The 24794-nt window shown below is 50.5% G+C and overlaps 1 protein-coding gene across 1 annotated transcript in view; it reads left to right on the top strand.

Annotated features, from left to right (window-relative positions):
• Positions 1 to 23477, top strand: part of scarf1 (scavenger receptor class F, member 1) — a 32653-nt gene extending 9176 nt beyond the window's left edge. Inside the window, exons 4-8 of the mRNA XM_078224600.1 lie at positions 1633 to 2155; positions 14209 to 14427; positions 16240 to 16368; positions 19050 to 19153; positions 23282 to 23477. Of these exons, the coding sequence (XP_078080726.1) occupies positions 1633 to 2155; positions 14209 to 14427; positions 16240 to 16368; positions 19050 to 19153; positions 23282 to 23391 (1085 nt within the window). The 3' untranslated portion in view covers positions 23392 to 23477. The remainder of the gene's footprint in view (positions 1 to 1632; positions 2156 to 14208; positions 14428 to 16239; positions 16369 to 19049; positions 19154 to 23281) is intronic.
• Positions 23478 to 24794: the final 1317 nt, after the last annotated feature.

The following is a 24794-nucleotide window of genomic DNA, read 5'->3' as shown; positions in this document are numbered from 1 at the left end:
AAAGGTCATTGAGCTGCAGCTCCAGTTCCCCAATGTGGTCCATTAGGAGCTGCAGCTCAACGCACCCGGTGCAGATATGGACGTCCGGGAGGCTAGCTGACTCCAGGACCTCCCACATCCGACACGGAGAACAACAAACTGGCCTCACACTCATAATTCCCCCTTTCTTCCAATGACACAGGAAAAACTGTCAAAACCTACCCCACCTCTGCCTGTTTACACTGATGTGGAGATGCCGGCGTTGGACTGGGGTAAACACAGTAAGAAGTTTAACAACACCAGGTTAAAGTCCAACAGGTTTATTTGGTAGCAAAAGCCACACAAGCTTTCGAGGCTCTGAGCCCCTTCTTCAGGTGAGTGGGAATTCTGTTATAAGTTCTGTTTGTGAACAGAATTCCCACTCACCTGAAGAAGGGGCTCAGAGCCTCGAAAGCTTGTGTGGCTTTTGCTACCAAATAAACCTGTTGGACTTTAACCTGGTGTTGTTAAACTTCTTACTGTGTTTACACTGAAGCCCGATGAGCCAAAGCCCGTCAGCTCTCACTCTGCTTCCCACTCACTCCACTGCCCGCTCCCAACGCTGCCCGCTCCCGACGCTGCCCGCTCCCGACGCTGCCCGCTCCCAACGCTGCCCGCTCCCAACGCTGCCCGCTCCCAACGCTGCCCGCTCCCGACACTGCCCGCTCAAACGTGCAGCCTGCTTTTAAACCCTCCAAAAACCTTCCCAGGCTTCTCCTGGGCCTACTTCCTGTTTTGGAAAAAAAACCTCCGATTTTTAACACACATTTAACTGAAAAATAAATAAATAAATCAACTGCAGAAACACACTCCCTTACCCTCAGCTTGCTCCTGTGGAACAAAGAGCGGTCCCTGATACAAATCCATCAGCCAGGGGCCATCCTCAATCATCAGTCCCCCCCTCTGTGAACTGATCTCAGCTGGAGTGGGGCTGGAGTGCTCCCTGTCCCTCTATCACTATCCTGGAGGGTCAGTACTGAGGGAGTGCCGCACTGTCAGAGGGTCAGTACTGAGGGAGTGCCGCACTGTCAGAGGGTCAGTCCTGAGGGAGTGCCGCACTGTCAGAGGGTCAGTACTGAGGGAGTGCCGCACTGTCAGAGGGTCAGTGCTGAGGGAGTGCCACACTGTCAGAGGGTCAGTACTGAGGGAGCGCCGCACTGTCAGAGGGTCAGTACTGAGGGAGTGCCGCACTGTCAGAGGGTCAGTACTGAGGGAGTGCCGCACTGTCAGAGGGTCAGTACTGAGGGAGTGCCGCACTGTCAGAGGGTCAGTACTGAGGGAGTGCCACACTGTCAGGGGGTCAGTATTCCTGATGAGATGTTGAAGTGTTGTCTGTCTGCTGGGTGTAATATATCCCGAGGCTGATATTTAAAAGAAGAGTCAGAGGGATTTTACCATCGAATCCTGGGGCCAAACTTTAGCCCCAACCCACACCAATCAGGAACAGCCTGGGCTTTTCTCCTTGCAGTTAGTGGCAGCTTGCTGTTCATAAACTGCCTGCTACTTTCCTGCAGTTTAATCAACTGCATTTCAAAGTATTTGACTGGCTGTGAGACATGCTGGGTTTGTAAAAGTCGCTATAGAAATGCAAACTTTGTATTTTTGTCTTTCCAGGGTGTCCGGACCAGTTCTGGGGCCCCGAGTGTCGGAACGCCTGCTCCTGTCACCCCAATGGGCGATGTGATGCTGTGTCGGGCACTTGTACCTGTTCCCAGGAGCACTGGGGTCCCCGCTGTGCCAGGAGGTGTCAATGTAAACATGGACAGTGTCACCCTGTCACTGGGCACTGCCAGTGTGAGCCTGGCTGGTGGGGTACTGACTGCAGCAAGATGTGTATGTGTCACCTGGAGCACTCACTATGTGACCCCACCACTGGCGAGTGTAACTGCTCCTCTGGGTACTGGGGCAAGCAGTGTAATATTTACTGTTTCTGTAACCGCTCTGCCTGTGGCCAGCTCACCGGACTGTGCGAGTGTCGAGAGGGCTGGTGGGGATCTCTGTGTGAGCGGAGGTGTGTCTGTGATCACGGGAGGTGTGATCCTCGGAATGGGCAGTGTCTGTGTCACACTGGCTATCAGGGAAAGAGCTGCAGGGAGACCTGCACTGCCGGATACTACGGAAACAACTGCAAAAACAGGTAGGAACAGAACACTTTTATCAGAGCATTTAGTCTGTAATCATCGTCAACTGTATAGCATTTAATATGTTAGTCACTAACTCACACTCGCACACTCACGCACACACACTCACACACTCACACTCACACTCACACACACTCCTCACTCACTCACTCATTCACTCACTCACACAGACACACACACACTCACTCATACACAAACACACAGACACACACACAGACACATGTTCACATAGACGCATTCACTCTCACTCTCAAATACACACATGTATGCATGTACACACATGTGTTATATGTCATTATGTTGATATTTATCCTGTGTTGTTCAAGAGGGTTTGTGAAGTTTATCCGGATGGGACGGGGTGGAGCAGTTTATCCGGATGGGACGGGGTGGAGCAGTTTATCCGGATGGGACGGGGTGGAGCAGTTTATCCGGATGGGACGGGGTGGAGCAGTTTATCCGGATGGGACGGGGATGAAGCAGTTTATCCGGATGGGACGGGGTGGAGCAGTTTATCCGGATGGGACGGAGTGGAGCAGTTTATCCGGATGGGACGGGGATGAAGCAGTTTATCCGGATGGGACGGGGATGAAGCAGTTTATCCGGATGGGACGGGGTGGAGCAGTTTATCCGGATGGGACGGGGTGGAGCAGTTTATCCGGATGGGACGGGGTGGAGCAGTTTATCCGGATGGGACGGGGTGGAGCAGTTTATCCGGATGGGACGGGGTGGAGCAGTTTATCTGGATGGGACGGGGTGGAGCAGTTTATCCGGATGGGACGGGGATGAAGCAGTTTATCCGGATGGGACGGGGTGGAGCAGTTTATCCGGATGGGACGGGGTGGAGCAGTTTATCCGGATGGGACGGGGTGGAGCAGTTTATCCGGATGGGACGGGGTGGAGCAGTTTATCCGGATGGGACGGGGTGGAGCAGTTTATCCGGATGGGACGGGGTGGAGCAGTTTATCCGGATGGGACGGGGTGAAGCAGTTTATCCGGATGGGACGGGGTGGAGCAGTTTATCCGGATGGGACGGGGTGGAGCAGTTTATCCGGATGGGACGGGGTGAAGCAGTTACCAGGAGCGACGGGACTATTCTCCTCTGGGATGGTTCAGGGAAATGTATCCAGAGGTTTTAAAACATGACGGGTTTGAGTAATGAGATCTTTAGAGGAACGGGTAACCGGAGTGCACAGATTCTGAGATAATTAACGGAAGAAGCAGCGATGAGGATGGTTCTGATCTGGAACGCAGTTTAGAAAATGAATCTGGGGAGGTAGTTATGGGGAACAAGGCAATGGCAGAGAGGTTAAACAGATAATATACATCAGTCTTTACGGTGGAAGATGCTTCAGACATCCCATTAACACTAAAGAATATGGGGGAGGAATTAAATACCATCACTAGAGACGTGTATTAGATAAACTCATGGGGCTGAAGGCAGGTAAGTCCCCTGGCCCCAATGGCTTGCATCCTAGGATCCTAAAAGAAGTAGTAGACACAGTGATAGTTTTCGATTTGATTTGATTTGATTTTTTATTGTCACCTGTATTAACATACAGTGAAAAGTATTGTTTCTTGCGCGCTATACAGACAAAACATACCATTCATAGAGAAGGAAACAGGAGAGTGCAGAATGTAGTGTTACAGTCATAGCTAGGGTGTAGAGAAAAATTAACTTAATGCAAGGTAGGTCCATTCAAAAGTCTGACAGCAGCAGGGAAGAAGCTGTTCTTGAGTCGGTTGGTATGTGATCTCAGACTTTTGTATCTTTTTCCCAACAGAAGAAGGTGGGAGAGAGAATGTCCAGGGTGCATGGGGTCCTTAGTTATGCTGGCTGCTTTGCTGAGGCAGCGGGAAGTGTAGACAGAGTCAATGGATGGGAGGCTGGTTTGCGTGATGGATTGGGCGACATTCACAACCTTTTATGTTTCTTGCGGTGTTGGGCAGAGCAGGAGCCATACCAAGCTGTAATACAACCAGAAAGAATGCTTTCTATGGTGCATCTGTAAAAATTGGTGAGAGTCGTAGCGGACATGCCAAATTTACTGAGTCTTCTGAGAAAGTAGAGGCGTTGGTGGGCTTTCTTAACTATAGTGTCGGCATGGGGGGACCAGGACAGGTTGTTCATGATCTGGACACCTAAAAACTTGAAGCTCTCGACCCTTTCTACTTCATCCCCGTTGATGTAGACAGGGGAATGTTCTCCTTTACACTCGCTGAAGTCGATGACAATCTCCTTCATTTTGTTGACATTGAGGGAGATAGTGGATGCATTGGTGGTAATTTTCTAAAATCCTTGGATTCTGGAGGAGTAACCGTAGGATAGGAGCAAAGACATAAGGGAAAGGGAATAAGAAAAGATATAGGCAGAGAACCAAGGACAAAATTCAAACAGGTCTATAGAGGAAAATATTGAGAGCGAGGCAAACAATGTTTAACAGACAAGCTTAAAGACTCTGTGCCTTAATGCGTGGAGCATTTGCAATAAAGTCGATGAACTAATTGCGCAGATAGATGTAAATGGGTACGATATAATTGGGATTACGTAGACATGGCTGCAGGGTGACCAGGAATGGAAATTGAATGTCCCAGGGTATTCAGTATTTCGGAAGGACAGGCATAAAGGAAAAGGCGGTGGAGTGGCACTGCTGGTTAAAGAGGAAATTAACCCAATAGTGAGAAAGGATATTAATTCTGACAACGTGGAGTCTGTATGGGTAGAGTTGAGAAAAACAAAGGGCAAAAAACATTAGTGGGTGTCATATACAAACCCCCAAACTGCAGTGATGATGTTGGGAATGGCATTAAACATGAAATTAGAGATGCATGTGATAAGGGAATATCGGTGATCATGGGTGATTTTAATCTGCATATAGATCGGACAAATCAAATTAGCCACAATGCCGTAGAGGAGGAATTCCTGGAGTGTTTACAGGATGGTTTTCTTGACCAATATGTGGAGGAACCAACTAGAGAGCAGGCCATCTTAGACTGGGTACTGTGTAATGAGAAGGGAATCATTGCCAATCTAGCTGTACGACACCCCTTGGGGATGAGTGACCATAACATGATAGAATTTTTTATCAAGATAGAGTAGTTGATTCGGAGACTAGGGGTGCTGAATCTTAATAAAGGAAACTATGGGGATATGAGGCGTGAGTTGGCCTTGATAGATTGGGAAGAGTTACTTGAAGGGATGACAGTGGATAGTCAATGGCAAACATTCAGGGAACACATGGGGGAACTGCAGCAACTGTTTATTCCTGTCTGGCACAAAAGCAAAATGGGTAAGCGGGCCAATCCATGGCTTACAAAGGAAATTAGAGAGAGTATCCGATCCCAGGAAGAAGCACACAGATTGGCCGAGAAAAATAATAGGTCTGAGGATTGGGAGCAGTTTAGAATTCAGCAAAGAAGGACCAAGGGATTGATTAAGAAGGTGAAAGTAAGCTTGCAGGGAACATAAAGACCGACACTAGGAGTTTCTGTAGATATGTGAAGAGAAAGAGGTTGATGAAGACAAATGTAGGTCCCCTACAGACAGAAATGGGGAAATGTATAATAGGGGACAGAAAAATGGCTGAGCAACTGAACACATACTTTGGTTCTGTCTTCACAAAAGTGGACACAAACCAGATGCCAGGAATGTTGGAGAAGGCAAGATTTAGTGAGAGGGAAGAACTGAGGGAGATCACTATTAGTAGAGAAATGGTGCTGGGAAAATTGATGGGATTGAAGACGGATAAATCCCCAGGGCCTGATAATCTACATCTCAGGGTTCTTAAGCAGGTGGCTCTAGAAATAGTAGATGCATTGGTGGTCATCTTCCAGGATTCTATAGACATTGGAACAGTCCCTGCAGATTGGAGGGTAGAGAATGTCACTTCAATATTCAAAAAGGGAGGTAGAGAGAAAACAGGGAATTATAGACCAGTAAGCTTAACATCGGTAGTGGAGAGCCAGCGTGGATTTATGAAGGGGAAATCATGCTTGACAAATCTGTTGGAATTCTTTGAAGGTGTAACGAGTAGAGTTGACAAGGGGCGGCCAGTCGATGTGGTATATTTGGACTTTCAGAAAGCGTTTGACAAAGTCCCGCACAAGAGATTATCGTGCAAGATTGCAACGCATAGAATTGGAGGAAGTGTATTGAGATGGACAGAAAACTGGTTGGCAGAGAGGAAACAAAGAGTAGGAATTAATGGGTGCTTTTCAAATTGGCAGACAGTAACTAGTGGGGTGCCACAGGGATCGGTGCTGGGATTCCAGCTATTCACAATATATATTAATGATATGGATGAGGGAACAAAATGTAACATCTCAAAGTTTGCAGATGATACCAAGTTGGGTGGGAGGGTGAACTGTGACGAGGATGCAGAGATCCTTCAGAATGATCTGGACAGGTTGGGTAAGTGGGTGAATCAATGGCCGATGCAGTATAATTTGGATAAATGTGAAGTTATTCACTTTAGAAGCAAAAACAAGGCGGCAGATTACTACCTGAATGGCTGTAAATTGGGAGAGGGGAGTGTGCAGTGGGACGTGGGTGTCCTTGTGCACCAGTCACTGAAGGTAAGCATGCAGGTGCAGCAGGTGGTAAAGAAGGCAAATGGCATGTTGGCCTTCATTGCGAGAGGTTTCGAGTACAGGAGCAGGGATGTGTTGTTGCAATTATACAGGGTCTTGGTGAGGCCACACCTAGAGTATTGTGTGCAGTTTTGGTCTCCTTTTCTGAGGAAGGATGTTCTTGCTCTCGAGGGAGTGCAGTGAAGGTTTACCAGGCTGATTCCGGGGATGGTGGGACTGATGTATGAGGAGAGATTGACTAGGTTAGGATTGTTTTCACTGGAGCTCAGACGAATGAGGGGGGATCTCATAGAGACTTATAAAATTCTAACAGGACTAGACAGGGAAGATGCAGGGAGGATGTTCCCGATGGTGGGGGAGCCCAGAACCAGGGGTCACAGTCTGAGGATTCAGGTAGATCATTTAGGACGGAGGTGAGGAGACATTTCTTCACCCAGAGAGTGGTGAGCCTGTGGAATTCATTACCACAGGAAGTAGTTGATGCCAAAACGTTGAATGTATTCAAGAGGCGGCTGGGTATAGCACTTGGGGCGAATGGGATCAAAGGTTATGGGGAGAAAGCAGGATTAGGCTATTGAGTTGGATGATCAGCCATGATCGTAATGAATGGCGGAGCAGGCTCGAAGGGCCGAATGGCCTCCTCCAGCACCTATCTTTTATGTTTCTATGATACGAAGGTTGCCAACGTGACACCACTATTTAAAAAAGGAGGGAGGCAAAAGGTGGGTAACTATGGACCAATTAGCCCAACATCTGTTATTGGAAAAATGCTGGAATCAATTATTAAGGCAGTAATAGCAGCACATCTGGAAAGTTATAATCTAACCAAGCAGAGGCAGTGTCACTTGATGAAAGTTAGGGTGGATTGACCCGAACAGGCGCCGGAATGTGGCGACTAGGGGAATTTCACAGTAACTTCATTGCAGTGTTAACGTAAGCCTTACTTGTGACTTATAAATTAACTGTAACTCTAAAGAGGAATCATGTCTGACTAATTGATTAGAGCTTTTCGAGAAAGTCTCAACCAGAATGGATAGGGGGGAACCAGTAGATGTGTTGTATTTGGACTTCCTGAAGGCACGAACAAGGTAGCTCACAAAAGCTGAAGTTATAAGATAAGGGTCCATGGTGTTGGAGATAGTATATTGGCATTGGAGGAAGAATTGGCGAATGGCAGGACACAGTGAGTGGGGATAAGGGGTTCTTTTTCAGGTTGATGACCAGTGGGGTTCCACAGGGATCAGTGCTGGGAACCCAGCTGTTTACAATATACATTAATGACTGGGAGGAAGGAAACAAGGTACTACAGCCAAATTTGAAGATGACACAAAAATAGGTGAAAAGGCAAGTTGTGAGAGGGATACAAACAGCTTACAAAGAGATATTGACAGGTTAAGTAAGCGGGCAAAAGTTGGCTAATGGAGTATAATGTGGCAACATGGGAAGCTGTTCATTTTGGAAGGGAGAACAAAAGAACAGAATATTATTTAAATTTTAAATGGAGAAAAACTGCAGAAAGCTGTAACGCAACGGGACTTGTGTCGGGGGGAGGGGGGGTGGACTTGTGCACGAAACACAGAAAGCTCGCACACAGGAGCAGCAGGTAATCAGGAAGGGTAATGGAACATTGGCCCTTATTTCAAGGGGGTTAGAGGATAAGAGTCGGGAAGTCTTGCTGCAACTGTACAAGGTACTGGTGAGACCACATCTGGAGCACTGAGCAGTTTGGGTCCCTTATTTAAGGAAAGGTATTATTTCATTGGAAGCAGTTCAGAGAAGGTTCACTAGGATGATCCCTGGTATGGAGGGGTTGTCTTATGAGGAAAGGTTAAACAGGTTGGGACTCTACTCATTGGAAGTTAAAAGAATGAGAGGTGATCTCATTGCGACATAGGATTCTTAAGGGGTTTGACAGGGTAAATGCTGAGAGGATGTTTCCCCTCATGGGAGAGTCTAGGGCCAGAGGGCAGAGTTTCAGAATGACGACTGCGATGAGGAATTTATTTGGAGTTGTGAGCCTTTGCTTTGTCCTGGATGATGTCAAGCTTTGTGAATACAGCAGCTCATTGCTGATCTCCCATTTAGCCTAGTGTTGTTGGAGCTGCACCCAGGCAGGCAAGTGGGGAGTATTCCATCACACTCCTGACTAGTGCCTTGTAGATGGTGGACAGGCTTTGGGGAGTCCGGGAATGAGTTACTTGCCACAGAATTCCTAGCATTTGACCTACTCTTGTAGCTTCAGCATTTATAAGGCCAGTCCAGTTCAGTTTCTAACCCCCAGGATGTTGATCATGGGGGATTCAGCAATGCTAATGCCATTGGATGTCAAAGATACGTGATTGGAATCTTTCTTGTTAGAGTTGGTCTTTGGCAGTTGCGTGGGATGAATGTTACTTGCCACTTGTCAGCCCAAAGCTGAGTATTGTCTTGCTGAACATGGCATGGACTGATTGACTATCTGAGGAGTGATGAATGGTGCTGAGCATTGTGGAATAATCAGTGAACGCCACCCACCCCCTCAATCACCATATGATGGAGGGAAGGTCATTGATGAAGCAGCTGAAGATGGTTGGGTCGAGGACATACTCTTGCAACTCAGCCAACGTTGTCTACCTGATACGCTGCAGGAAAGGATGTCCCGAGGCATGGTACATTGGGGAAACCATGCAGACGCTACGATAACGGATGAATGAACACCGCTCGACAATCACCAGGCAAGACTGTTCTCTTCCTGTGGGGGAGCACTTCAGCGGTCACGGGCATTCGGCCTCTGATATTCGGGTAAGCGTTCTCCAAGGCGGCCTTCACGACACACGACGGCGCAGAGTCGCTGAGCAGAAACTGATAGCCAAGTTCCGCACACACGAGGACGGCCTCAACCGGGATATTGGGTTCATGTCACACTATCAGTAACCCCCACAGCTTGCCTGGACTTGCAGAGTCTCACTGGCTGTCCTGTCTGGAGACAATACACATCTCTTTAACCTGTCTTAATGCTCTCTCCACTCACATTGTTTGTATCTTAAAGACTTGATTAGCTGTAAGTATTCGCATTCCAACCATTATTCTGTAAATTGAGTTTGTGTCTTTATATGCCCTGTTTGTGAACAGAATTCCCACTCACCTGAAGAAGGGGCTTAAGGCTCTGAAAGCTTGTGTGGCTTTTGCTACCAAATAAACCTGTTGGACTTTAACCTGGTGTTGTTAAACTTCTTACTGAACCTAAACTGAGCATCCATGAGCAGGTTATTGCTGAGTAAATGCTGCTTGACAGCGCTGTCGATGACCCTTTCCATCACTTTGCTGCTGATTGAGAGCAGATTGAAGACAAGGTCATTGGCTGGTTTGGATGTGTGCTGTTTGTTGTGTACAGGACATACCTGGACAATTGACCACATTGTCGGGTAGATGCCAGCGTTGTAACTGCACTGGTTGTGGACTCACTTCGCCTCATTTATCGCATGCTGCTTTCACTGTTTGTCTTGCAAATAGTCCTGTGTTGTAGCTTCACCAGGTCGACATCTCTCCCCAGATTAGCGCCATGGCAGAGAGGTTCTCTGTCATGGAGAAAACCCTGGAAATAGACAAAAAGTTTAAGTTCCGTCCCTAGCAGTTCCCATCTTTACGAGGGTTAGGACTGGAGTCAAACCGAGGGGACCTGATAAAGGATTCCAGGATTCTGACAGGCTCGGATAGAGTGGATAGTCAGAGTCTTCTTCCCAGGGTCGAAGGGTGAATTACTCAGGGACAGAGGTTGAGAGGGAGAAAGTTTAAAAGAGGTCTCAGGGGCAAGTTTCCACACAGAGGGTGGTGAATGCCTGGAACGCGCTGCCGCAGGAGGTGGTGGAAGCAGATTCTATAACAACGTTCAAGAGGCATCTGGATAGGTACAGGAATAGGCAGCGAATAGAGGGATATGGAGCACATAGGGGCAAGAAAATATTAGATCAGAGAGACATCTGTGTGGGCACAGACTTGGTGGGCCGAAGGGCCTGTCCCTGTGCTGTTCTGTTCTTTGTTCTAAACCGGGGTTTGTACATGAGTGATTTGAAAAGTCAGCTGGTTGTTTAAGTTTGTTGCTGTCGCCACTCACTTCCCATTAGTACATTCCAGCCATATGAATCCCAGCGTGCACTGAGCAGACCGGGTAAGAGGGGGTCTGAACTTGGTGGAATCTTTGGATATCTATGTTACCTCTTTGGAGAGGTAAGGTACCCTTTGGAAAGGGATCTAGAACCACAGAAGAATCACAGAATCCCTACAGTGCAGAAAGAGGCCATTCGGCCCATTGAGTCTGCACTGACCACAATCCCACCCAGACCGACCCGGCCCCATCCCCATAACCCCATGCATTTACCATGACCAATCCCCCTAACCTACACATATCTGGACAATTCAAAGAGACAATTCATCATGGGCAATCCACCAAACCCACACATATTTGGACTGAGGGAGGAAACCGGAGCACCCGGAGGAAACCCACGCAGACACGGGGAGAACGTGCAAACTCCACGCAGACAGCCAGCCAAGGCCAGAATTGAATCCGGGTCCTTGGTACCTCCCTAAAATAAAGAAAACAGAAGTAGGGCCCCCAACACCACCACAGAGCCTCCAATACCATCATGAACCCCCTCCCCCCGGACCCACATCACAGAACTCTCGGCACCTTCCCCTCAGATCCACCCCCCCGCCCCCTCCCCCCTCCCCAGAAATGTCAGGGGAAATGCTGGGGGACTGTTCGGGCACTTACCTGTGCACCCCCAGTGGGTTCTGCTTGCCAGTTGCCCGTTTTACAAAACGTGTTGAAAACTCCGCCAATGTGACGTCCCACGGGTATAAAAGCTGCTCTGGGCCCTTCCTTTCGATTCTCCGCCCCGCCACCATTCCCCGCGCCCCCCCCCCCCCCCCCGCCCCCATTCCCCGCGCCCCCCCCCCGGCTGAAAAAGGAGCCAGAAAATCCCCCCCCGCCTCCCCCTTACTGTTGAACCACACAACTCTCCAGCCCTCTTTGTGAGGCACAGAACAAACCCTTTCAACATCACTCATTTCATATTTGCCTTTTCATGTGTCATTTTCCAATCTTTGTTTTCTGTATCAGTTCTAACAGTAACTCACCTGTTTTTACTCCTCTGTCATCCCTCTATTTCTTAACCAATCTTTAAGTCTCGTTTGTTAAGGAGACACACTGTTGATCCCATTGTTTAGCAAACTCCTGGATGCTGTGTTGCTCTCACTCTTCATTGGGTCAGGCTGTACCTGGTAAAATAGACGGAGATCTTTTATCAATGGAGGTCACGTGTTTCTGTTTGAGAACAGCTCCCCAGGTCCCCATGAACAATGATCAAATAGACCAAAGTTTGCTGACAAAATATGAGCTCGCAAATGTATTGTACACATCTCTTTAACCTGTGCTTAATGCTCCCTCCACTCACATTGTCTGTATCTTTAAGACCTGGTTGGCTGTAGAGATTCGCATTCTAATCAGTATTCTGTAAATTGATTTTGTGTCTCTGTGCCCTGTTTGAGAGCAGATTTCCACTCCATCTGACGAAGGAGCAGCGCTCCGAAAGCTAATGGTATTTGCTACCAAATAAACCTGTTGGACTTTAACCTGGTGTTGTTAAAACTCTTACTGCATTTCTGCAATGTCAGGAGTCCAGTGCTGGTTTCTATTTTCTGTTCTTTTCTCCTCAGAAGGTGATTTCCTGGTTGTCTGTTTCCTGTGCTTCCTCTGTAGAAACTTCCTTTGAAAGCTTTCTCCTGCTGTCTACACAATGTTCTCACAGTGCTGTACCAGCTAAATCCACTGATCCTGACATGCCCATTGCACCCTCTGGGTGGTGTGTGGGGGAGGTTCTACCCATCGACTCAACATCTCGTCTAGAATTACCGCAGGACTGGAGGTCCCAGGCTCTGGAATTCATAGAATCCCTTCGGTTCAGAAGGAGGCCATTCGGCCCATCGAGCCCGCAGCGACAACAATCCCACCCTATCCCCGTAACCTCACATATTTACCCTGCTAGTCTCCCCGAAAAAAGGGGCAATTTAGCACGGCCAATCCACCTAACCCATCTTTGGACTGTGGGAGGAAACCGGAGCACCCGGAGGAAACCCACGCAGACACGGGGAGAATGTGCAAACTCCGCACAGACAGTGACCCGAGCTGGGAATTGAGGCTGGGTCCTTGGTGCTGTGAGGCGGCAGTGCTAACCACTGTGCCACCGGGCTGCCCCTGTGCTACCGTCCCTCCTAAACCTCTCTTAACAACCTGGGTTTCCTCCAATGCCGAGTTCCTTGAAACTGTGTATTTTGGTCGCCTGTCCTCGTATCTGTGTGTGTGACTGAGTATTGACAATTGCTTTAAGGAGCTATGTAAATGCACGACATTACAATTGCTGTGTGACTGTTTACATTGGATTTTTCAGTTTGATTGTGACTGTCGGGGTTTCTAATGGAAATGTCGTTGTGAGGGGCGATTGCTGTTTTTTATTCATTTGAGGGATGTGGGTGTCGCTGACTCTGCCAGCTTTGATTACTCATCCCTAATTGATTTGATTTTACTGCGGGGGTATAGATTTAAGGTGCGAGGGGCAAGGTTTGAAGGAGATGTACGCGGCAAGTTTTTTACACAGAGAGTAGTGGGTGCCTGGAGCTCGCTGCCGGGGGAAGTAGTGGAAGCGGATACGATAGTGACTTTTAAGGGGCGTCGGGACAAATACATGAATAGGATGGGAATAGAGGGATATGGTCCCCGGAAGGGGAGGGGGTTTTGGTTCAGTCGGGCAGCATGGTCGGTGCAGGCTTGGAGGGGCCGAAGGGCCTGTTCCTGTGCTGTAATTTCCTTTCACAACACCAGGTTAAAGTCCAACAGGTTTATTTGTGGGACTTTAACCTGGTGTTGTGAGACTTCTTAATGTGCCCACCCCAGTCCAACGCCGCCATCTCCACATCATAATTTTCTTTGTTCTTATTATTGTCACATGTATTACTAATATACAGTGAAAAGTATTATTTCCTGCGCGATATACAGACAAAGCATACCGCTCATAGAGAAGGAAAGGAGAGGGTGCAGAATGTAGTGTTACAGTCATAGCTAGGGTGTAGAGAATGATCAACTTAATGCGAGGTAGGTCCATTCAAAAGTCTGACAGCAGCAGGGAAGAAGCTGTTCTTGAGTCGGTTGGTACGTGACCTCAGACTTTTGTATGTTTTTCCCGACGGAAGAAGGTGGAAGAGAGAATGTCCGGGGTGCGTGGGGTCCTTAATTATGCTGGCTGCTTTGCCGAGGCAGCGGGAAGTGTAGACAGAGTCAGTGGATGGCTCGGTTTCTGGGTCTAACCTCACACCAGCTGAAGACTGTCTGTGTGGCCTTGCCTCTCTGTTCATTACGCAGCCTGCCGAGCGAGCTGGAACTGGCTGGTCCACTCCGGGATGTTGACCGGGTCTTGTGTGTCCCTCCCAGGTGCGGTCAGTGTAAGGAATCTCAGCCCTGCTCCCCATTCGACGGTTCTTGTCAACCCTGTGAACGGGGCTGGAACGGGAGTCGCTGTGACCAGCCCTGCGCCCCAGGATTTCACGGGGAAAACTGCGCAGAGAAGTGCCCAAAGTGCCGGGACCGGGAAGCCTGCAACTCGGTGACTGGGATTTGCCGGACATGTAATCCCGGCTGGATTGGGCCCAGGTAAGGGATCCAAAGTGGAAACTCCGTTTTCGAAAGGATGTGTTGGAAAATAACAGAGAGAATTCAGTCCGAATAGAATTGGACTTTCATTGCTATAGCACCTGACACATCCTTCACACCCCAAAATGCTATCTTCATTATTTCATAGCTTTGCTCATTTTGACTGGTGCAGAAATACAGCAGCCGAGTTCTACACAGCAAGATCCCGCAAACAGTAAGGAGATAAATGGGGTGTTTTTCTGTTTGTGATATTGCTGAAGAATAGAATATCAAGCAGATATTTCTGTACTTCAGACCGAGCCTCAGAGACTATTATATCCATCAGAGAGGCAGAGAGAACTCCTGGCTTAACAACTCGAGAGAATGAGGGCACCTTTCAGTGCGGCACTCCCTCAGTACTGACCCTCTGACAGTGTGGCACTCCCTCAGTACAGATCCTCTGACAGTGCGGCACTCCCTCAGTACAGATCCTCTGACAGTGCGGCACTCCCTCAGTACAGATCCTCTGACAGTGCGGCACTCCCTCAGTACAGATCCTCTGACAGTGTGGCACTCCCTCAGTACAGATCCTCTGACAGTGCGGCACTCCCTCAGCACTGATCCTCTGACAGTGCAGCACTCCCTCAGTACTGACCCTCTGACAGTGCAGCACCCCCCTCAGTACTGACCCTCTGACAGTGCGGCGCTCCCTCAGTACTGACCCTCTGACAGTGCGGCACTCCCTCAGTACTGACCCTCTGACAGTGCGGCACTCCCTCAGCACTGACCCTCTGACAGTGTGGCACTCCCTCAGTACTGACCCTCTGATAGTGCGGCGCTCCCTCAGTACTGACCCTCTGACAGTGCGGCACTCCCTCAGTACTGACCCTCTGACAGTGCAGCACTCCCTCAGTACTGACCCTCTGACAGTGCGGCACTCCCTCAGTACTGACCCTCTGACAGTGCGGCACTCCCTCAGTACTGACCCTCTGACAGTGCGGCACTCCCTCAGCACTGACCCTCTGACAGTGCGGCACTCCCTCAGTCCAGACCCTCTGACAGTGCGGCACTCCCTCAGCACTGACCCTCTGACAGTGCGGCACTCCCTCAGTCCAGACCCTCTGACAGTGCGGCACTCCCTCAGCACTGACACTCTGACAGTGCGGCACTCCCTCAGTACTGACCCTCTGACAGTGCAGCACTCCCTCAGCACTGACCCTCTGACAGTGTGGCACTCCCTCAGTACTGACCCTCTGATAGTGCGGCGCTCCCTCAGTACTGACCCTCTGACAGTGCGGCACTCCCTCAGCACTGACCCTCTGACAGTGCGGCACTCCCTCAGTACTGACCCTCTGACAGTGCGGCACTCCCTCAGTACTGACCCTCTGACAGTGCGGCACCCCCCTCAGTACTGACCCTCTGACAGTGCGGCACTCCCTCAGTACTGACCCTCTGACAGTGCGGCACTCCCTCAGTACTGACCCTCTGACAGTGCGGCACTCCCTCAGTACTGACCCTGTGACAGTGCGGCACTCCCTCAGTACTGACCCTCTGACAGTGCGGCACTCCCTCAGCACTGACCCTCTGACAGTGCGGCACTCCCTCAGTACTGACCCTCTGACAGTGCGGCACTCCCTCAGCACTGACCCTCTGACAGTGCAGCACTCCCTCAGTACTGACCCTCTGACAGTGCAGCACTCCCTCAGCACTGACCCTCTGACAGTGCGGCACTCCCTCAGCACAGACTCCAGCAGGTTATGTTGGGTGTTTGATTTTGTAATCACTTCTATTTTTGGTGTTGACACTAACGTTGATCTTTGTCCTGCTTTTCAGGTGTGATACCCGCTGCACATCTGGAACCTTTGGGCTGGGCTGTAGCTCCAGCTGCCCCGAGTGTAACTATGGAAATTGCCATCATGTCACAGGGGAGTGTATCTGCCATGCGGGATATACAGGAGCCAGGTAAGGAGTCACGTGGAGATCAGTGTACAGCCATAGAGAGACACTCACTGTGTAACTGTACAGAGTCACTGTTTATTCAGCAGGGTAAGGTCACTTTGCACTTTGGAAGATTGAACCAGGGCAGGACTTACTCAGTTAATGGTAGGGCATTGGGGAGAGTTACAGAACAAAGAGATCTAGGGATACAGGTTCATAGCTCCTTGAAAGTGGAGTCACAGGTGGACAGAGTGGTGAAGAAAGCATTCGGCATGTTTGGTTTCAACGGTCAGAACATTGAATACAGGAGTTGGAACGTCCTGTTGAAGTTGTACAAGACATTGGTAAGGCCACACTTGGAATACTGTGTACAGTTCTGGTCACCTATTATAAAAAGGATATTATTAAACTAGAAAGAGTGCAGAAAAGATTTACTAGGATGCCACCAGGACTTGATGGATTGAGTTATAAGGAGAGGCTGGATAGACTGGGACTTTTTTCCCTGGAGCGTAGGAGGCTGAGGGGTGATCTTATAGAGGTCTATAAAATAATGAGGGGCACAGACAAGGTAGATAGTCAATATCTTTTCCCAAAGGCAGGGGAGTCTAAAACTAGAGGGCATAGGTTTAAGGTGAGAGGGGAGAGATACAAAAGTGTCCAGAGGGGCAATCTGTTTCACACAGAGGGTGGTGAGTGTCTGGAACAAGCTGCCAGAGGTAGTAGTCGAGGCGAGTACAATTTTGTCTTTTAAAAAGCATTTAGATCGTTACATGGGCAAGATGGGTATAGAGGGATATGGGCCAAATGTGGGCAATTCTATTTAGCTCAGGGGTTTAAAAAAAATGGGCGGCATGGACAAGTTGGGCTGAAGGGCCTGTTTCCATGCTGTAAACTTCTATGACTCTATGACTCACTGTGTAACTGTACAGAGTCACTGTTTATTCAGCAGGGTAAGGATCACTCACTGTGTAACTGTACAGAGTCACTGTTTATTCAGCAGGGTAAGGATCACTCACTGTGTAACTGTACAGAGTCACTGTTTATTCAGCAGGGTAAGGATCACTCACTGTGTAACTGTACAGAGTCACTGTTTATTCAGCAGGGTAAGGATCACTCACTGTGTAACTGTACAGAGTCACTGTTTATTCAGCAGGGTAAGGATCTCTCACTGTGTAACTGTACAGAGTCACTGTTTATTCAGCAGGGTAAGGATCACTCACTGTGTAACTGTACAGAGTCACTGTTTATTCAGCAGGGTAAGGATCACTCACTGTGTAACTGTACAGAGTCACTGTTTATTCAGCAGGGTAAGGATCTCTCACTGTGTAACTGTACAGAGTCACTGTTTATTCAGCAGGGTAAGGATCACTCACTGTGTAACTGTACAGAGTCACTGTTTATTCAGCAGGGTAAGGATCACTCACTGTGTAACTGTACAGAGTCACTGTTTATTCAGCAGGGTAAGGATTTCTTTGAAACTCTTTATAAATCATTTCTGGGATGTGGGCGTCTCTGGCTGGGCCAGTATTTATTGCCCACCCCTGATTGCCCTTTTAGACAGTGGTGGTGAGCCACCACAGTCCATAGAAACATAGAAGAGGCCATTTGGCCCTTCGAGCCTGCTCCACCTTTCATTACGATCATGGCTGATTGTCCAACTCAATAGCCTAATCCTGCTTTTTCCCCATAACCATAAGACCATCAGACATAGGAGCAGAATTAGGCCACTCGGCCCATCGAGTCTGCTCCATCATTCAATCATGGCTGATATTTTTCTCATCCCCATTCTCCTGCCTTTTCCCCATAACCCCTGATCCCCTTATTAATCAATAGCCTATCTATCTCTGTCTTAAAGACACTCAATGACCCGGCCTCCACAGCCTTCTGCGGCAAAGAGTTCCACAGATTCACCACTCTCTGGCTGAAGAAATTCCTCATCATCTCTGTTTTAAAGGATCGTCCCTTTAACCTGAGGTTGTGCTCTCTGGTTCTAGTTTTTCCTACTAGTGGAAACATCCTCTCCACGTCCACTCTATCCAGACCCCACAGTATCCTGTAAGTTTCAATAAGATCTCCCCCTCATCCTTCTAAACTCCAGTGAGTACAGACCCAGAGCCCTCAACCATTCCTCATACGACAAGCTCTTCATTCCAGGGATCATTCTTGTGAACCTCCTCTGGACCCTTTCCAAGGCCAGCACATCCTCCCTTAGATACGGGGCCCAAAACTGCTCACAATACTCCAAATGGGGTCTGACCTTTGATCCCGTTCGGCCCAAGTGCTCTATCCAGTCACCTCTTGAATGCATTCAATGTTTTGGCATCAACTACTTCCTGTGGTAATGAATTCCACAGGCTCACCATTCTTTGGGTGAAGAAATGTCTCCTCACCTCCGTCCTCAATGGTCTACCCGGAATCCTCAGACTGTGACCCCGGGTCCTGGATTCCCCCCACCATCTGGAACATCCTCCCTATGTCTACCTTGTGGTCCATGTGGTGTAGGTACACCCACACTGCTGTTAGGGAGGGTGTTCCAGGATTTTGACCCAGTGACAGTGAAGGAACGGCGATATATTCCCCAGTCAGTACGGAATCGTCATGTGATCAGCATTCAAAGGGTTAATCAACCTTTCACATTCTCTCTTACTGACGCTATTCAGGAATCTCTACCTCTCTCCTAAGCCGCATTCTGATTGGTTTTCCAGCTGCAATCTCACCTGTTTGGATGGATCCTATGGGATGAAATGTTCCTCCCAGTGTGGCTGCCTCGGAGCTTCCTGTGATCATGTGACTGGAGCGTGTTATTTCAGTGAGTAATCCACACATAACCTCTGACCCCAACACTCACCATGCGCCGGGGGTGGGGGTGGGGGGAGGAATGGAGGGGGGAGGAAGCGGAGGGTGAGGTGGGGGGAGGGGGAGGGGGCGGAGGATGAGGTGGGGGGAGGAGGAGGGGGAGGAGGAGGGGGAGGGGTGGGGGAGGAGACAGAGGGTGAGGTGGGGAGAGGGGGTGGGGCAGAGGGTGAGGTGGGGGGAGGTGGAGGGGGATGAAGCGGAGACTGAGGTGGGGGGAGGGGGTGGGGTAGAGGGTGAGGTGGGGGGAGGGGGAGGAGGATGAGGTGGGGGGAGGAGGAGGGGGAGGGGTGGGGAGGAGACAGAGGGTGAGGTGGGGGGAGGGGGTGGGGCAGAGGGTGAGGTGGGGGGAGGTGGAGGGGGATGAAGCGGAGGCTGAGGTGGGGGGAGGGGGTGAGGTGGGGTGAGGAGGAGGGGGTGGAGGGGAGATGGGGAGGGGGTGGAGGGGGAGGAAGCGGAGGGTGAGGTGGGGGTAGGGGGCGGAGGGGAGGTGGGGGGGCGGAGCGGGTGGTGGGGGAGGAGGTGGGGGAGGGGTTGGAGGGGAGGAGCAAAGGGTAAGGTGGGAGGAGGGGTTGAAGCAGAGGGTGAGGTGAGGGGGATGGAGGGTGAGGTGGGGTAGGGGGGAGGAGGAGGGGGGAGGGGGCGGAAGGTGAGGTGGGGGAGCGGCAGGGGTGGAGGGTGAGGGGGCGGAGAAGGAGGGGGAGGTGGGGGGAGGAGGGGGAGATGGGGTGAGTGGGAAACATAGCAACATAGAAACATAGAAAAACTACAGCACAAAACAGGCCCTTCGGCCCCACAAGTTGTGCCGAACACATCCCTACCTTTTAGGCCTACCTATAACCCTCCATCCTATTAAGTCCCATGTACTCATCCAGGAGTCTCTTAAAAGACCCTATTGAGTTCGCCTCCACCACCACTGACGGCAGCCGATTCCACTCACCCACCACCCTCTGTGTGAAAAATTTCCCCCTAACATTTCCCCTGTACCTACCCCCCAGCACCTTAAACCTGTGTCCTCTCGTGGCAGCCATTTCCACCCTGGGAAAAAGCCTCTGAGAGTCCACCCGATCTATGCCTCACAACATCTTATATACCTGTATTAGGTCTCCTCTCATCCTACGTCTCTCCAAGGAGAAAAGACTGAGCTCCCTCAGCCTATCCTCATAAGGCATGCCACTCAATCCAGGCAACATCCTTGTAAATCTCCACTGCACCCTTTGAATCTTTTCCACATCCTTCCTGTAATGAGGCGACCAGAACTGAGCACAGTACTCCAGGTGGGGTCTGACGAGGGTCTTATATAGCTGCATCATTATCCCCGGACTCCTAAACTCAATCCCTCGATTGATAAAGGCCAGCACACCATACGCCTTCTTAACCACCTCCTCCACCTGCGGGGCCGATTTTAGAGTCCTATGGACTGGACCCAAAGGTCCTTCTGATCCTCTACAGTACTAAGAGTCTTTCCCTTAATATTGTACTCCTTCATCCCATTTGACCTACCAAAATGGAGCACTACGCATTTATCTGGGTTGAAGTCCATCTGCCACTTCTCCGCCCAGTCTTGCATCCTATCTATGTCCCTCTGTAACTTCTGACATCCCTCCAGACTATCCACAACCCCACCAACCAGCCCCACCAGCCCGCTGGGCTGGGATCTCATTGTCCAATCAGCAAAGCTCTGCTGGAACTCCACTCATGAGGGAGATTTAGAGACCGGAAAGTGAGTCCCAGCAGCCAATGGAGAGGCTGCCTCTCAGAGCACCATCCAATCAGTGATGGTGTGGGTACAAGAGGCACCATTGGCCCGATGGAAGGCTCCGGAACATTCCCCAGCTGGCAGCCCCATCAGGGAAAGTGGCAGTGCTGTGCCAGCCGGAGACAGCGAGGGCCCCTCAGGATAGGGGAACATTCCGGAGATGTAGCCACAGAGGTCAGCCTATCACTGCGCTGGGCAGGGGCGGGGGGGGGGGGGCGGCGGGGGGTAGACCCACCTTGCGGGATGACTCTTGCTGCGAGACTCTGATAGAGGGGTCTCCACTGTGGTTGGGGGGGGGTGGGGGGATTAGTTTAGGAGGGTTTACAGGCCACTCACCAACCTCCAGGCAGCGAGCAGACTCTGCCCCAGCAGAAAGCCCAACCACCGCAGCACAGGTCCCAATCGGCCCCCACTGGGGGCAATTACATATCCCACTGCGATTCGTCACTGCCCAGGATCAGATCGGTGCGGGGAGTGAGGGGGAGAGCGGGATTAGACTGGGTGGGATATTAAAGGGTGTGGGGAGTGAGGGGGAGAGTGGGATTAGACTGGGTGGGATATTAAAGGGTGCGGGGAGTGAGGGAGAGAGTGGGATTAGACTGGGTGGGATATTAAAGGGTGCGGGGAGTGAGGGGGAGAGTGGGATTAGACTGGGTGGGATATTAAAGGGTGCGGGGAGTGAGGGGGAGAGTGGGATTAGACTGGGTGGGATATTAAAGGGTGCGGGGAGTGAGGGAGAGAGTGGGATTAGACTGGGTGGGATATTAAAGGGTGCGGGGAGTGAGGGAGAGAGTGGGATTAGACTGGGTGGGATATTAAAGGGTGAGGGGAGTGAGGGAGAGAGTGGGATTAGACTGGGTGGGATATTAAAGGGTGCGGGGAGTGAGGGGGAGAGTGGGATTAGACTGGGTGGGATATTAAAGGGTGCGGGGAGTGAGGGGGAGAGTGGGATTAGACTGGGTGGGATATTAAAGGGTGCGGGGAGTGAGGGGGAGAGTGGGATTAGACTGGGTGGGATATTAAAGGGTGCGGGGGAGTGAGGGGGAGAGTGGGATTAGACTGGGTGGGATATTAAAGGGTGCGGGGAGTGAGGGGGAGAGTGGGATTAGACTGGGTGGGATATTAAAGGGTGCGGGGAGTGAGGGGGAGAGTGGGATTAGACTGGGTGGGATATTAAAGGGTGCGGGGGAGTGAGGGGGAGAGTGGGATTAGACTGGGTGGGATATTAAAGGGTGCGGGGAGTGAGGGGGAGAGCGGGATTAGACTGGGTGGGATATTAAAGGGAGCGGGGAGCGAGGGGGAGAGCGGGATTAGACTGGGTGGGATATTAAAGGGTGCGGGGAGTGAGGGGGAGAGTGGGATTAGACTGGGTGGGATATTAAAGGGTGTGGGGAGCGAGGGGAAGAGTGGGATTAGACTGGGTGGGATATTAAAGGGTGCGGGGAGTGAGGGGGAGAGTGGGATTAGACTGGGTGGGATATTAAAGGGTGTGGGGAGTGAGGGGGAGAGTGCGATGAGACTGGGTGGGATATTAAAGGGTGTGGGGAGTGAGGGAGAGAGTGGGATTAGACTGGGTGGGATATTAAAGGGTGCGGGGAGTGAGGGGGAGAGTGGGATTAGACTGGGTGGGATATTAAAGGGTGCGGGGAGTGAGGGGGAGAGTGGGATTAGACTGGGTGGGATATTAAAGGGTGTGGGGAGTGAGGGGGAGAGTGCGATGAGACTGGGTGGGATATTAAAGGGTGCAGGGAGTGAGGGGGAGAGTGGGATTAGTCTGGGTGGGATATTAAAGGGTGTGGGGAGTGAGGGGGAGAGTGGGATTAGACTGGGTGGGATATTAAAGGGTGTGGGGAGTGAGGGGGAGAGTGGGATTAGACTGGGTGGGATATTAAAGGGTGTGGGGAGTGAGGGGGAGAGTGGGATTAGACTGGGTGGGATATTAAAGGGTGTGGGGAGTGAGGGGGAGGGTGGGATTAGACTGGGTGGGATATTAAAGGGTGTGGGGAGTGATGGGGGGAGTGGGATTAGACCTGGGGAGGATATTAAAGGGTGCGGGGAGTGAGGGGGAGAGTGGAATTAGACTGGGTGGGATATTAAAGGGTGTGGGGAGTGATGGGGGGAGTGGGATTAGACCTGGGGAGGATATTAATGGGTGTGGGGAGGAGGGGTTGGGTTTAAGATTATATTGGAAGCTATTATCTGATTGGGCCGAATGCGGTGCTTTTGTACGTAAGGCCCTCTGAGCACAAGCTTTGGACAGAATTGGGATCTTGCTGTGCACTGCACCATTCCCGCCCCGATCTGGAATAGTTTTATATTTTTCAGGTAAAGCGGGCGTTGTGATCGCTGTCGTCATGATCATCCTCCTCATCCTCTTCTGCCTCTTCTGCTGCTGTTGCTGTGGAAACGATACGAACGATGCCAAGGACAGGTAGGTGATGGAGTGAGGCCTTTCCGCTCCCTCTGATTGGGTGGAGAGGCCGGAGGTGTTGGCATTGCCTTTCCCACAGGAATATTCCCGAATCCGGTGTGATGCGGGATAGCGGGTCCGGGGGCTGGCAGGTTACAATCTCAGGCCTGAATGCTGACAGACAAAGGAGTGCAGCTGTTTACTGCAATGTCCCCGTGTGGAGGACGGATGGACCTGGTGTCAGGCTGACCTTTAACACAGCTTTATTTCCAGCTGAGCCAGTCCCAGACTCACTCGCTCTGATGTGGTTTATATATCCTTACAATGATCCACCAATCCTTCCCCAGTTGAGGGCAGCTGTGAATAAGGACAAGTCGCCGCATTATTCTCCTCCAGAGGATCCATCATTAACACAGTCCAGGAAGAGGCCATTCGGTCCATCATATCTGTGCCAGCCCTTTGAAAGTACGAGCCCATTGATCTCACTTTCCCCCAGCACTTTCCACAGAGCCCAGTAAATATTATTATAGAATCTGCTTCCAGTGCCCGTTAAGTTAAAGTTAAAGTTTATTTATTAGTGTCACAAGTAGGCTTGCATTAACACTGCAATGAAGTTACTGTGAAAATCCCCCTCGTCGCCACACTCCGGCGCCTGTTCGGGTCAATGCACCCTAACCAACATGTCTTTCAGACTGTGGGAGGAAACCGGAGCACCCGGAGGAAACCCATGCAGACACGGAGAGAATGTGCAAACTCCACACAGACAGTGACCCAAGCCGGGAATCGAACCCGGGTCCCTAGCGCTGTGAGGCAGCAGCGCTAACCACTGTGCTACCGTGCCACCCCCTCAGGCAGCGCCTTCCAGATCACAGCAACACCCTGTGTGAAAATCATTCCCATCTCCGGTTACCCAATCTCTGCATCCTGTGTCCCTCTCCTTGCACAGTCCCCAGCCACAGGAAACACTTCCTCCTCATTTACTCCATCCAAACTCTTCATCCTTTCAAAGTGCTCTCTGAAATGTCCCTCTCCACCATCGATAGCTCCGCCCGTGCCGCTCCTGTGCGCAGCTTTGCAAAAGCTCCAGTGCAGGTAATCGGGGAATTTAATCACCCAGCAAGCACAGCCTGGGAAAGGCTGCAAAACTCTTCACCCAGACACTCCAAACCAAAACTCAACACAACATTCCACCGACATGCTCCTGACTGTGAGTCACATATTCCAGAACGTTCCGGACTGTGAGTCACTGATATTCCAGTGAGTGGGCGAGGGTCTGGCAGATGGAGTACAATGTTGGTAAATGTGAGGTCATCCATTTTGGCAGGAATAACAGCAAAATGGATTATTATTTAAATGGTAAAAAATTGCAGCATGCTGCTGTGTAGAGGGACCTGGGTGTCCTTGTGCAGGAATCTCAAGGAGTTGGTT

This window comes from Mustelus asterias, chromosome 12 (genome assembly GCF_964213995.1).
Source record: "Mustelus asterias chromosome 12, sMusAst1.hap1.1, whole genome shotgun sequence".
NCBI lineage: Eukaryota > Metazoa > Chordata > Chondrichthyes > Carcharhiniformes > Triakidae > Mustelus > Mustelus asterias.
The sequence above is the reverse complement of the archived record's forward strand: the minus strand, read 5'-3'. Positions and strand labels throughout refer to the sequence as shown.